The sequence below is a fragment of the Apteryx mantelli genome, chromosome 16 (genome assembly GCF_036417845.1).
Source record: "Apteryx mantelli isolate bAptMan1 chromosome 16, bAptMan1.hap1, whole genome shotgun sequence".
Lineage (NCBI taxonomy): Eukaryota > Metazoa > Chordata > Aves > Apterygiformes > Apterygidae > Apteryx > Apteryx mantelli.
The window spans coordinates 3,056,306-3,070,446 of record NC_089993.1 but is presented as its reverse complement, the minus strand read 5'-3'; the positions used below and the strand labels follow the sequence as shown (position 1 = coordinate 3,070,446).

General features: G+C 46.9%; 1 protein-coding gene across 4 annotated transcripts in view; it reads left to right on the top strand.

Moving 5' to 3' along the window:
* The window catches only part of NPRL3 (NPR3 like, GATOR1 complex subunit), a 52,170-nt gene extending 40,415 nt beyond the window's left edge, over positions 1 to 11,755 (top strand). For all 4 annotated transcript variants that reach the window (XM_067306030.1, XM_067306029.1, XM_067306031.1 and 1 more), the window contains 3 exons: positions 2,406 to 2,595; positions 3,765 to 3,957; positions 11,507 to 11,755. In XM_067306030.1, the coding sequence (XP_067162131.1) occupies positions 2,406 to 2,595; positions 3,765 to 3,957; positions 11,507 to 11,672 (549 nt within the window). In that variant the 3' untranslated portion in view covers positions 11,673 to 11,755. The remainder of the gene's footprint in view (positions 1 to 2,405; positions 2,596 to 3,764; positions 3,958 to 11,506) is intronic.
* The last annotated feature ends 2,386 nt before the right edge of the window (positions 11,756 to 14,141 follow it).

Sequence of the window (14,141 nt, the reverse complement as noted above, 5' to 3'; positions counted from 1 at the left end):
CTTCTTCAATGTTAATCATTCTCTCTTACCCTGAGGCAGGAGTTCAGGCTCACTTAAATATTTTGTTGTGGCATTCGTATCTGACATGGATGAACTAGTTTTAGAGTTAGTCATAACTGGTCTCCCACTCTCCCACTTTCAGCCCAAAGGCGCTTGGCAGTCATTCCTTCAGGAAAGCACATTGGAGTCGTAAAGCTGTAACACCACTTTTGTCTGGCTTCTTGTTTTTCACTGAGCCGTAGCTGCTGTCTGAGGAATGGCTTTCTAGTTATTTGTGCAAGAGGTGAATGTGTGTATGCAGGACTGAGACAGCGTTGGATAAGACTCTCCATGCACACAGAGCTGTAACAAAAACACCTGGCTGCTTTTATAATTCATGAAACCATCTAAATGACCAGTGGAGTTTAGTCTAGGCCAGGTACACAGCAGAGTCTGCCAGTCTAGTAGAGCTGATCTTACTGTGAAATCAGTGTGCAGTCTCCTTGAATTGCCTTGGATATTTTGAGGTTATTTAGTGTTGTGAAATGTGCAGATCTTGTGTTTTCAAGTGACATGGAACTAGCTAATCGGACGCTGCTGCATGCCAACAGGTTGGAAGTTTAAGTAAAACACACGAGACATCTTTCCTTCCAGGCCCGCGTCTGGAAGGAAGGTTTTTATCAACATAATCACTGCAATAAGCTTCCTATTTCTTACAGGCTGACTTCAGATGTTAGCAAAATAGCGTATGAATGCACTCGGTATCTTTTGCCAGCCTTTCTCTTTCATAGATTTTTTTTCAAATATAAAAAATCAATTATGCCTTTTCTGAAAAACATATGTTTGAAGGTGATTCCAGCTAATGTGTTTTAAGATTCAAATGTGTTCAGCCCCAAGAGGTGGGAATCCCTAAAAAGACAGGGTGTGGGTCTATCAGCAAACAAAAGATGTTTCTTGTGTGATTTGAACGTCACTGAAAGTTGTGTGATTTATAGAAGAGGGTTGATGAACTTCAGTTTGGGGCTTTTATTGAGATTTGGCCCGTTATCCTGATGATTAATACAGCAGAGCTAGCTTCCTTCTCAGAATCTGAGCTCAGTCTGCGTGTGTTTCTCTCACCAAAACAGTGCTGGTTGCTATGAAATCCCCAAACAGCTTTTGTCAGTGAATCAGTGTTTTCAGAGCTGCTAGCTATGGGAAGGGTTGCCTACAGCAGCTTGGAAATGAAAAGGCTTTTTGTGTAGAAATTCAGACAGGATGATGCGTTTCGAATGCTCCTCCAGACCTCCTGAAAGCAGGCCATGACGAGCACCTACGAACGGTTCTCTCTCATTCTCTCCACTGCTTTCAGCATCGGTTTGGGGGCATTGTGTAGTTCTTCAGCTGCTGTAATACAAAGAAGGCGTTTTGCATGTTTGGTTAGCATGAGTGTCTTCTCTCGGCACCTTTGAAACTCTTGCCTGTCTGCACCCTGGGAACCTAGCTGCCTTTAAAAGCTTGGCCCCTTATTGCAGAGGAATAGGGAGCCAATGGGTAATGTTAACCCTTTGCATGCAGAGGGGACTCTGTGGCAGCGGCAGGCTGCTGTCCCGTGCCTGGCTTTCTGCTGCTCTTGGTGTTAGTTTGGCATTGCTGAGTCCCGGCAGGGCTCTGATCTCCCGTCTCTGCCATGGCTTTACAGCAATTTCCCATCTGACAGCAAACGGCTCCTACTCCTGGGCACCTGTCTGGCTTGCTTCAGCTGTGCCCAGTCGCCCTGCTCTCTCTGTGGCTTTCTAGGGAAACCTGAGCTTTCATCTGACCACTCTGAAATTAACCCTTTGGTGATTACTGGTTTTAGTGGGCCTTGTGTAGAAATCAACTGACTGATGTCAGGGCTCTCACTTGGGCCAAGGCAAGCAGAGCCTGCATTTGGTTGACTCGGTTTCCATGTCCTGCCCCTCAAAAGAAGGGCTGTCCCATTTTTTAGCACTTCCTAAACTTTTCTGTTAAAAAGGCCCAAACAGCTCCGGGTGGAGGTTGTCATGGCTAAAGCATTGTGTGTCCAGGGAGACCTGTTCAGCTGCTCGGCTAGAACATACCAGGTGCTGGAGCTATGGCAAGGGACAGAGGTTGGTCTGTTTGAAGACACTGGCTGTGTTTGTCAGGGTTGCGTAATGACATGTAAATCATTAAAAGATCAGTTTACAGCCTAAGTATCCATAAATGCTACGGGTCTGATGTTTGCCTGGTCACCTTTTTGTGCTTGGAAATGTATGCTGACCATACAGAGAAGAGGCAAAACTGTGGTGTGGTGTGGTGTGGAAAGCATTTCTCCCCTATAAAATATTCTTTGCAATTTCTTAGGCCTTGTGCATTGTTTTTCTCCTGTATTTGAACTGTCTTTTACTTTGTGTGTGTTTAATACCTCATCTCCTGCTCTGCAGACTCAGCTTATTCAGATGGTGATATGGATGCTCCAACATCGGCTCCTTATTCAGCTTCACACTTATGTCTGTCTGATGGTGCCACCAAATGAGGAAGATTTCCGAGCCCAAGATGAAGACATGCCCTTTACTGCCAGAGTTGGAGGCCGAAGTCTAAGCACCCCCAATGCTCTCAGCTTTGGTTCTCCAAGTATGAACATACTTTTCTCTGCTGTTCAGACTATAGTCTGCTTTTAAAGCTTCTCTTAACCATGTCTAGGGTAATCAGGCCTTTGAGGCAAGACAACTCATCTTTGCTGGTGTGCTTGCTAACTACAAACAGCCCCTCTTAGAGCTGGGCATTAGTGAAAGTCTTAAGGGCTGTAAGAGCTTAAATTCTTGTTTTAAAAACAAAGTAGCTCTTTGTGATTTGCCAAGTTCTCATCTGGTCATATAAAATATTTTCATTTTATCAGAGGTACTTTTTTCAGAGGCATTTTTTCCAAGTAACTTTCCACTTCCTTGGTCTACTCAAGAGTAACAGAGATGGTGCTCTGGCTGCACCGCTGTTACTGTGTGAACTTTGGTTGTCAAGAGAGGGAAGATAACTTGTGAGAGTTTGTTTTAAACAGCATTGGTTTCTATGGGCTGTAAAGCCACTTAAGGAAATGCAGAGCTAGGTATTGTTCTCAGAAATGGCTGATTTCTCATTCTTTTCCCTGAGTTCTTTAATCTCCTCACTGCCATTCTTCAGGGTGATTCTGGGAAAGCATTTTTACAAGAGTGTAAATCAGGCACAGTGCTGAAATCCCCAAACTTTCATGCCTCTGCTGTTACAAGCAGGATTCCCAGAATGCCAAGCAACACTGTGGTTGGATATCAAGAGAGATTCTCCGTACAACCTTTTGCTTTACAGAAGTCATGAATTAGGGCAGAAATCTTGGAATATGAATCAGATAAGTCTGCAATCTGCTTATTCTGGCTCACTTAAGAGAGGATATTGCTTCTTGGCCTTTCTTTCTGCTTGCTCCCACCTTCTGTGCTGATAGGCTTTTCATGTTACCACTTCACTCTATTCCAGCAGAGCTGGCTGAGAATTTTCTTTTCAGATGGTTTTTATGTACTGTTTATAGTCTCCAGAAGTACAATTTTCCACATAAATTGATGACTTTGTTGAAACATTTGACTTTCCCATTGAGAAAATCCCTGTGTTGTCATTTGACTAATTGCAGATGCATGTAGCATTTCCAGAACCACTTTCTTTGCTCCACAGATATGAAGGAGTTGTTTGGAAAGACTGCATAGAAACAGTCTGAATTGATAATCTTTACATCATGAGGAATATAAATATTCTGTGTGTCTTCTCTCTTCCCCTGATAGCTAGTAGTGATGACATGACTCTGACAAGCCCTAGCATGGATAATTCCAGTGCTGAGTTGATACCTGGTGGGGACTCACCACTAAATAAAAGGATGACAGAGAATCTACTAGCAAGTTTGTTGGAACATGAGCGGGAAGCTATCCTTAATGTCCCTGCTGCCCAAAATCCAGAAGATCTCCGCATGTTTGCAAGGTAAGCAATGAGGAGTGCAGAATGTAATCTTTTGTCTTACCCTTGCTGTATTAGTGAGAGATGGGTGTGGACTCCAAGCAAATTCCACTGGCTTGGGATTTTGAAAGATGAATTCTTTTGTTTTGTGTTCCCTTTATACCTGTTTCATCTATGCACATGAATTTTGACAATAACTAATAATTGTTTTGCAAGAGCACTTGTTAACAACGTCCTGGATGTGTGGAGGAGCAACAGGACATATGGTTGCACAGCAGGGACTTGACTGTTTGCCTGCCAGTTTTCCTGTGACTACACATGGTAGACATAAAGTTGCATAGCCTGAAAAAACTTTTTAAATATCCACAGCAAGGACCCAGCCATGCTGATGCTCTCATTCCAAGCAAGCTATTCATCATTTTAAGGTGTGTAACTCCATGCAAATATGAGACAGACAAAAAGAGCATCAGACATAAAGCCAGCCTGAATGCTTCTATGGAGCAGCCTACAAAGGTTTCAGGGTCTCTTTTGCTGAGATGAGCTGTTCAATTGGTTAGGTTAGTTAGCTCTACAGGTTAAAGTCATTGGGATGCGTGATTAGTAGCATCCAGTATTATTATTGCAAGTTTCAACACAACAAAGCTATCCAAGACGTGGTTCTGCACATTGTAAAAAGCAGAATGACTTCATTTCATAACCAGCCATCTGGGAGAAACGTGGGGGAGAAATACTTGATTTTGGAAGCATTTCAAAATACAGTGGCATCACTGGAATGCAACTTTTACTGTTTTTTATACCGATGAAGAAGAAAACCACCTGGGGAAAGTGTTGCAGCTTTTCCCATACTTCCCAGATTCAGTCCATTATCCCCTAAAAATCTGGTTCTCACCCTAGGATTGATATAGTCAAGTAGCCCCAAGAGACTGCGCTGGTAAGGAAATACTTCTCTTATCTCCAGCAAAGTTTGCAGCTGTGCTGTGCTCAGATCTTTTCAGTATGGATCTCCCATGCTCAGGGGTAGTTACTGGGTCTGTTCTGAAGTACTCTTTTCCTCCACCTTTTGTAACTAAGTTCATAAGAGCATCAAAACTGTTCAGAGGATCTTCTCTGAGTGACAACACTTTGACCATTTGAAAACTTGGAAAATGTTCAGTTCTCATTAGCAAATAAGTGGTTACAAAACCTGTGAGAAAGAAAGATAAAAACAAAAACATAGTTGGTGATATCTTTGGATAGAATTTGTGGGGGAGACTTTGGACCGGATTAGTGGTGATGTAGATTTGTAGTTTTCCTTGGACAGAGGAAACAATTTCATCATTGCCTCCCTGTCACAAAATGGTTGAGGTTGGAAGGGACTGTTAAAGTTCAGCTAGTCCAACTCCCCATCTTCAGCAGGATCAGCTAGAGCAGGTTGCCTAGAACCCTGTCCAGATGGCTTTTAAATATCTCCATGGATGGAGACTCCACAACTGCTGTGGGCAACCTGTTCCATTGCTCAGTCACCCTCACAGGAAAAAAGTTTTTCCTTATGTTCAGCTGGAACTTCCTGTGTTTCAGTTTGTGCCTGTTGCCTCTCGTCCTGTCACTGGGCACCTCTGAGAAGAGTCTGGTCCTCTCTTCTTTACACCTTCCCTTCAGATTTTTATACGCATTGATAAGATCCTCCCTCAGTCTTCTCTTCTCCAGGCTGAACAGTCTCAGCTCTCTCAGCCTTTCCTCATTTGAGAGATGCTCCAGTCCCTTAGTCATCTGAGTGGCCCTTTTCTGTGCTCGCTCCTGTAGCTCCACGTCTCTCTTCTACTGGGGAGCCCAGAACTGGACACAGCACTCCAGGTGTGGCCTCACTAGGACTGAGTAGAGGGGGAGGATCACCTCCCTCAACCTGCTGGCAACGCGCTTCCTAATGCAGCCCAGGATACCATTGGCCTTCTTGGCCACAAGGGCACATTGCTGGCTCATGGTAAACTTGGTGTCCACCAGGATCCCCAGGTCCTTTTCTGCAGAGCTGCTTTCCAGCAGGTTAGCCCCCAGCCTGTACTGGGGCATGGGGTTATTCCTCCCTAGGTGCAGGACTCTGCACTTCTCTTTACTGGACTTCATGAGGTTCTTCTCTGCCCATCTCTCCAGCCTGTCCCATCGCTAGCTACTGGACTCCAGCTAGATTTAGCACCAATGATCACAACCCTCTGAGCTCTGCCATTAAGCCAGTTTTCAATCCATCTCCCTGTCTGCTCATCTAGCCCATAGCCCTGTTGCCTCTGTCATCTGCGTAAAACAGGTGAAAACTTTTGAATTGTAGATACCAAAACCAACTTTGGTTTCTTCAAAAAATCAGCTGCCACAACCAGGCAGCTGATTTAATGATGTTTATTTTGCAGTTTGCCAGTGTACCAGGTTCTTTAGCAAAGCCATCTGGGGTTTTGCAAAGTTTCAATTTCCATTCCACCGTAGGTTGAATTGACAACCGCATAACTTTTTCCTAAATCAGCAGTGAGAGAGAGAGAAGATACAATAAACAAACTGCTCCTATGGGTAGGATGCTGGAATGTAAAAATAGAAGTGCTATGCAAGATGCTCATGGTTACCTGTGACTTGATGAGACACTGTAACTTGGAGGCTGTGGGTGTATTCTCTCTCTTTGTACTGTAAACCCTCAGAAGATGAGGGTCTGGGTAAACCTGTCACTCTTAATGAAAGTGTAAAAAATTGTGGAGAAGCTAATGCAGTGAATGAGCCGATCCTCCTCATTACCCGCTAGATGTTACTGTGTCAGCTCTTCTTTTTGCTTCATTTTGAGGCATAGCAGCATAATGAGGGCTGTGCTACAGAAAACAGCTCTGCTCTATCAGCTGCATCCCCGCACAAGCTCCTGCTGTAAATGCACAGTTAATGCACTAAATATACTGTAACTGCTCTTCGAAGAATAGTTTTGTGTGCACACAAAGGGATGGTCTATCTTCAGAAGAGCAATAAAGTTCAGCCTGATACATTTTCCTACGGTTATGCCTCTGAACTCCTGTTAGTCGTTATACAGATAGCAGAAAGAGCTTGTGCCTCTCCATTACAATGCACAGTCAGTATTTGGAAGGCAGAAATTTTAAGGGGATATATAGAATATTGAAGTTTGGCTCTGTCACTGGCTGCATTAACCCTCATAACACTGAATGGGAATTCAGATCCAAGTTCTTTTCTTGGGTGTTGCTGGAGGAAGGATGGCATGTCTCTCCAGAAGTAAACATGAGAAGGAAACAAGATCTTTTTGAGCTACATCTTCAGTATTGCACGCAAAGCATTGTTCCTCACTGCACATCAGAGGGTGCTTTTAAAGACAGTCTGAGGCTTCACTGATGGCTCCTCTCCCAAACCATGGGTGTAGAGTCACTCTCAGGAATTTTCTTCCTGCTCTTAAAGGTTGGGAGATGAAGGTCCTTTGCTCTGTTGAGGAATTTTCATTGGTTGCATTCGGCTGTGGACAGTTCTGCTCTCCTGTCCTCAAGCAGCGCTGGTGGAAGGGCTCTTTCCTTGGCTAGAAATAAGCCAAGTTTATTTAAATGACCAGTCTGAGATAACCCTTTTTTTTCTGAAGCAGTTTAGGGAGCTGCTGCACCACCGCACTGCTGGTAGGGGAGCAGCTCTTGTGACTTCAGAGGGGAGAACAGTGATGAGCAATGGAAAGTAATAATCTTCCATCATTACATCTGGATCTGGAAGAGCACAGCTGACAACAGACATATTTGTGCAGCTTCAGAGGGACACAAATCCTGCCCCAGGAACTGCCACCTTACGTGCAGTTTGGGTCCCATAAATGTCCACCGCCCAACAGGGTGAAGATCGTGCCCTGTCTGCACTGGAGCTGTAAGCAAGGGTTCGTGGTGTATCCTTTCTGAGGTGCAGTGTTTATTGCGCTTTGACCTGCCGTCGTACTGGGCGCTTCTCTCCACCCTGCCTATGCAAGTGGTTTATTCCTGTGCAATGTCTTCAGCGTCCTCTCAGGATAAGTTTTCCATTAACTCATCCTTTCTTAATTGCTCTATTTTTCCCCTCAGAAGGAGATTATACCATGTTTTGCAGGCATGGGTTGCCTGGGACACATGCGTACCTCTGGCTCCGTGTATGCAGTGGAGGGCACTCTGGTGCATATGGCGGATAGGAATCCAGCGCAGAATTGCTGGGTTTGGGTCAGTCAGGGCAGACGAGGACTGTGAGTAAAGCGTGAGATTCAGCCAGCCTAACTGGTGACTTCCATGGTGTACACGTGTGAGCTTATTGTCCTTTCATGCATAATATTAAAGGCAAACCATGGATTGGACTGCTTTAGCAGGGGAGAGTGGCCAGCAAACAGAGAGAAGTTGTTATCCCCCTCTGCCTGGTGCTGCACCTGGAAAACTGTCTAGTTGCCCCCTTTCACCTTCCCCCCAGGTCATGAAGGACATGGAGAAACTGGAGGTGATCCGGAGCTGGCAGCCGAAGTGGGCTAAGATCTGAGGCAGGAGACCTGTGGGGAGGCTGAGGGAGCAGGGCTTATTCAGATGGGCAGAGAGGAGGCTGGGGGGGAACTAATACCTGCCTACAACAGTGTGAAGGGCAGTTACAAAAGATGATGGAGCCAAACTCTTCTTACTAGTGGGAGATGGCAAAACAAGTGTCAACAACCCCAAACTGCAGCTTAGTAGATTCTAGTTGGACATTTTTGTCCCAGGAGGGTGATGAAGCCCTAGACTGATTACCCAGATATGTGGGGGGATTTCCATCCTTGAAGAGTTTCAGAGCTTGGCTAGAAAAAGCTACAGCGTTGGCAATAGTCCTGCTGGAGCCGGAGGTTGGACCGGAGACTTCAACAGTCTCTTCCAGCCGGCATTTTTGTGATATTCTTTAATATCCTCTCTAGCTTTTATTGGAATGGAAAGTATTTCATCTTGACCTGTTACGAATCCAGACTCTTCCTGAGTATAGAACGGATTTATTTATTGGAAAATTGCTTTGTCTGCATTGCCATTGAAGGCCAGCTCAAACGCGTTTGCGTAGAAGACGGTTGTGCCAGAGGCTGAGACTATGGACTATCACAGTGAACAGCTTTGTACAGGGAGTGAATATGTAGCTTTTAAAATCTTTTTTTAAAAACACTTTTTGAACAGTAATACAAGTTAGGGGAGGAGCTTTAGACAAGGCAGAAATAACAACACAGTGCCCAGCTGAGGTTAGACAGCGTTTGATTCATCTTGGAAAATTGTAGCGAATACATCTGGGCCAAAATGAAAGGGAGAAATCTAGAAAGCAGATTCTTTTGAGGGAATGATCTGGGAGAAGTGAATGATGAAGGCCATTTTTAGAGATAAAGGATGTCTGGGCAAGCTAATTCCACAGGTTGCTAAAACATGAGCATATAAAGATAAAATTCCAAGACCGGTGTTGTCAAAAATTATTGTTAATACCCCGGGAGCGTTTTTGGTGCACGCACACACGCAAACCCTCATGTTTCCCGCTAATGGCCACTTCTTGGTGTACTGGTTATCAGTGACCCAGGGAAGGGAACTGATTAGCCTAATTTAATTGCCCAGTGGGAGATACTGCAGAAGGCAAACGCGCAGCCCAGAGTGGAAAGGTAAATATTAGTGGAGCTTGTCCTGCTGTTGTTTCTTTGTGCTGCGTATAAGAAGACACATCAATTATGCTCTACATAATGGTGCCAACTTGAGAGCCGGAGGATGGACAGCAGAGCAGAGGGAAGTTTGCAGCGTGTTGTGCTTGCACCACGTGCCCGTTTTGCTGTGGGCTGCACGCGGTGAGGCTGCCCGCAGGGATGAGGGAGCTGAGGCTGCGGAGATGCTACGTGCTTGCAGAGTTGTCCGGGCTGGGAGCGTCAGGAGGGCAATAGGAGCAACACGGCAAGTTGGGGAGCAGAGAAACGCAAATGCCAGTGGCCTGGAGATGACTTGTAAGGTAAAGCCTTCACTCTCTCCGTAGGGTCAGGGAGGATGTGAAGGAGGGAGACTTGTTGCACAACGATTCCTTTCCAGTCGCTCACAAAGGGTGGTGGGGTGTAGCCTGAATAACAGAAAACAGCCAGGCAAGCATCCGTCTTTCACAGAAAGCACGAGAGACCTTATCCTACTGTGACTTGAAAATAGGCAGGAATACTCTCAGGGACATATGGTGACTTTTGCAGGCCATTCCTGCAAGAGAACTGTATGAAGGAATTGGAAAACAGATCTTGTCATCCCCAGTCATTTTACTGTCAGTTGGCATGAAGCAGCAGGTCAGCGTATTCCTTAACTGCATCCGGGTATGGAAATGTTAGCAAAAGCTGCGGAAGCCGAGGGCAGAGTCCATGTGATGTATAACACATGCAGGCACGCATCTGTGTTTAGCCGGGGAAGCAATCCTGACGTGTGTTTGGGCCTTGGCTAGTGGCAGTATTTTGAGTGATACGTGCAATAGGGTTCCTGCATTTGGGAGGTTGTTCAGCCAATTAAGAGACCGAGCAGCAAACTGGAGCTTCGCCTGGGGCGGCTGGCTCGGCGGTTCGCACTGCAGGGGCTCTGGGGAACAAGTCTGCAGCCACTGGTGACCTGCTGCAGTGGAAGGGCTGCAGAGGTCGGTCCTTGACCCTCTGGGCTTGGCTGGGCAGCACTGAGGTTGTCTAATGTCTGTGTATCATGTCGGTGCTTAGCACACACGTATCAGCGCTGTCTTTTTTTAAAGAGCATTAGGAATTACAGCTGCCATTGTGGTGTTAGCTGAGACCTCGGGGTTTGGGGGCTCTTTGGAGGCTTTACAACTCCCAGAGCTTCTCTGTGGTGTCTGTGGTCAAAATTTCCATCTCCCGGTTGTGACTGTGCCACCCACCCCAGGCTGAATAAACTCAAGGGTGTAAAACCTGTAGTTATTAAATCCCCTTGGACTGCCGTGGGGGAAAATACGCTCTTAAATTCGGAAAGGCAGTGTAGTTACACAGGCCTCTGGCACAGCTGCGACATACTGCACTGTAAACCCAGCTAAGCGACTGCAAAGGTAAATCTGTCACTTCTTGACTTCTCAAGGCTTGTTGGTGCTTGTGGTTCCTCGCTTTCTGGAGCTAAAACAATGTTCAAAATTGGCAGTCTCAGGAAATGCCCCACGGTAGGAAATCTTCTGATACAAAGAGGACCTTGTTAGTACCCAGCAGAGTTTAGTCATGACTCTGCCCGTTTGCCCTGCAGGTTGCGTTTCCTTGTTACAGGCTGGTTGCTCTGAGATGAAGGTGCCAGGGCAGTGGGGGTGTGGGGCATCCGTCGGGAGGAGCTGGGCACTGAGGATATAAAGAAAGTGAGATGGGAATTGGGTACCTAAGAAGATGAGAATTTGGTGGGTCATGTTCCCTGTATTGCTTTTCCAGGGGACATGTGTGTTAGATATGTCTAAAGGTAAGAATAGATTCATTCACTTCACTTGTCATGTAAAACAAGGGATGCAAACCAACCCCCTTCCGATTTGCATCCCACCACAGGGAGACCTTGGGGGTGACAGGACTTCAGTTCTTGCTGCGTGCACTTGCTTTTGGCCCGTGTGTCTCACTTGCTCTCCTTCCCCACAGGCTGCTGCACTATTTCCGAGGACGACACCATTTGGAGGAGATCATGTACAATGAGAACATGCGTCGCTCGCAGCTGCTGATGCTGTTTGACAAATTCCGCAGCGTGCTGGTCGTGACCAGCCACGAGGACCCTGTGATTTCAGTCTTTCAGTCGCTCTTAAAATGACTATTGGCAGGGGAAGAGAACCTGCTACGCTCTCGATATTGATGTCTTTCTAAAAGATAAGACTAAAATATAAATGAGCTGAATGTTGAGTTCTTTCTTGCCACATGACCTGCAGCAAATTCTCCCCCTCTGTGCTTCGATTTTCCATCTGCTCCTGTGAGATTTCCCTTCTGAGCTCCTGAACAGCTGAGGCTGGGCTATGTGAGGTCCTCTGCTGCAGGACAGTGTGCTTTTGCTCAGCTTGGATTCATGGTGCAGGAGCTACCATTTTACAGTGCTTCCCTGACCCTACTCCCTCACCAAGGCTTGTGAGAGAAGTCTAAGAAGGCTTTTACTGCAACGATACTAACAGTGCCGTACCTTTGGGTGGCTGCTGAGGCACCAGAAATGCTTTCTCTGCTCTCTACCAACGTGACTGCTGGATCATTCAGCTGTGAGCACAGTTCATGAGCAGCGTGTGCCCACGTCCCCACAGCAGAGCCTCTGCTCAAGGGCAGAGTGAAGTTGGCCTGGCTTTTAGCAAAGTGTCCCTGGGCACTGAGGAATTCTGTTTGCTCATCATTATCTGGCACCAGTGAGGACTTAGGTAGGAACATAAGGTATCACATAAACAGGTTCATGAATGAGAATAACTAGTTCACTGTGTTACTGCTTTAACTAGTTCACTGTGTTCCTGCTTTTAATTCCCTGCCCCAGTATCCTTATTGCTACGTGTCTGTAGGGGCACTGTTGTCACCAAGCATCCTATGTGTTCCTGGTTTGCAGGGCTGCTTTTTTGCATGTGGTGGAAGGAGCTTAGTTGTTGAGCAGGACTGGAATTGGCTGGCTGTGCTGTGGGTGCATTGACACAGTAGTTTCACAAACAGCTTTTAATTTGCCATGGGCTGGAGCTAAGGGCAGTCACACTTGCCCTCCAGGGCTGATTTTTTTCACCATTCCCCTCTCTGCAACCACTGCTGCGGCTGCAGTGAACCAGGTTGGGGATCTGGCCTGAGATAAAGCCGTCCAGCCAAACACAAGATGCAGCTCTTTAAAGAGATGGGCTTCCTGATCTGCTTCAGGATCTGCCCCCTCAACTTATGCCAGCTCACCCCGATGCAGCAGGGTCAGGCCCACACTGAGCGTTCAGCAGAACTGGCTGCTACTGTCTTTGCTGCTCAAGCGCTTCCATTCAGGAAGGAAAGAACAGAGCTCAGCTGTGTCCCTCTCTAAGGGAGAGTTGAGCTGGCTGCCTCTGGGACCATGCAGCAAGCTCCTGCAGCCCTGGCAGTGTTTCCTTGCTTGAGAAGTGTGGGAAGCCCAGCAGTGTTTGGAAACGCAGCTACCTACCAGTCCCCCCACAAGGTGGAGGCCTCCGCAGCACCCCTGCACTGGGTGAGGCTACGTCTCCCCACAGCTGCCCACTGCGGCAGGGTCCCAACTAGTAGCAAGGTAGGGATTTTGCACCTTCAACTGCAGGTTGAGCTTGGCCAGCAGCAAAGTGGTCCGTCTTGCTTCTTCCTATAGGAGTAACACTGAGCTTCTGCTACCCCATGGGTGAGTGAGGGTGCTCCATGGCTCTGACTGGTGGAGCAGGTCTTGTGCCTTGAGCAGTGCTGCCTCTGCGGGGCTGGGAGAGCTGAGGAGCCCAGGCTGCCCTGACGGCTCTGTGCTGTGTACCTAAGGAAGCGGGGTTAGAGGGAGACCTTACCTCCATCGTGTTGGCTTAAAAGGCTGTCAGCCTCCTCATTATGACGTTCCCATATACCACCCCACCACCACCCCACGCACAAGCTGGCGCTTCTCCCAGAGTTGCAAGCCTGTGAGAACAGCTTCACTTGGCCCACACCTTGGGGGGGGCACATTATACAACTTCTCTTCCACCAGCCTTGACACAGATGAACTGGGGGAGCACAGTAGCTGTCGTGCATGGGATACCTGGTGGCACTACTTAATCACAGTCCCTTCTGCAAAGCTTCTCCTGCTGCTGCAAGCAAGGATGTTACTGAAGAGCAGAAGCGATGCCAGAACTAGAATCAGATCAATGTTGGTGTAGAGCTCCCAGTCCAATGCAGCCCACATTAAGTAGTTCTCAAGGTGAGCTAACAAGATGGACATAAGAACAAGGACCGTTCAGGAGGGGCTGGACAAGATTTTTTATTTTCTTATGTGATAAGGGTCAAGAGTCTTGAAAACTTGAGGTTTTTCTTGCACATGAACCCCAGAAGGGGAAGGGAGTCCCTGTAACCCTTCATTTCTGGTCACAGGGATAATGCTGATACAGAATCCTAGATAAAGGTAATTGCCATGCAGGTCACTGATGGTGCACAACCCCCTTGCCCAAAGCTCCCCCCACTTGCCATTTGTCCACCTCAACTGAGCCCGGGTCCATTCACAAGGAAGGGACCAACCTTTGGTGCCCCAAACTGACCCCATTTCTAATTGGAAGACCCACACCAGTGTGCCCCACACATAAAAATCCCACCACAC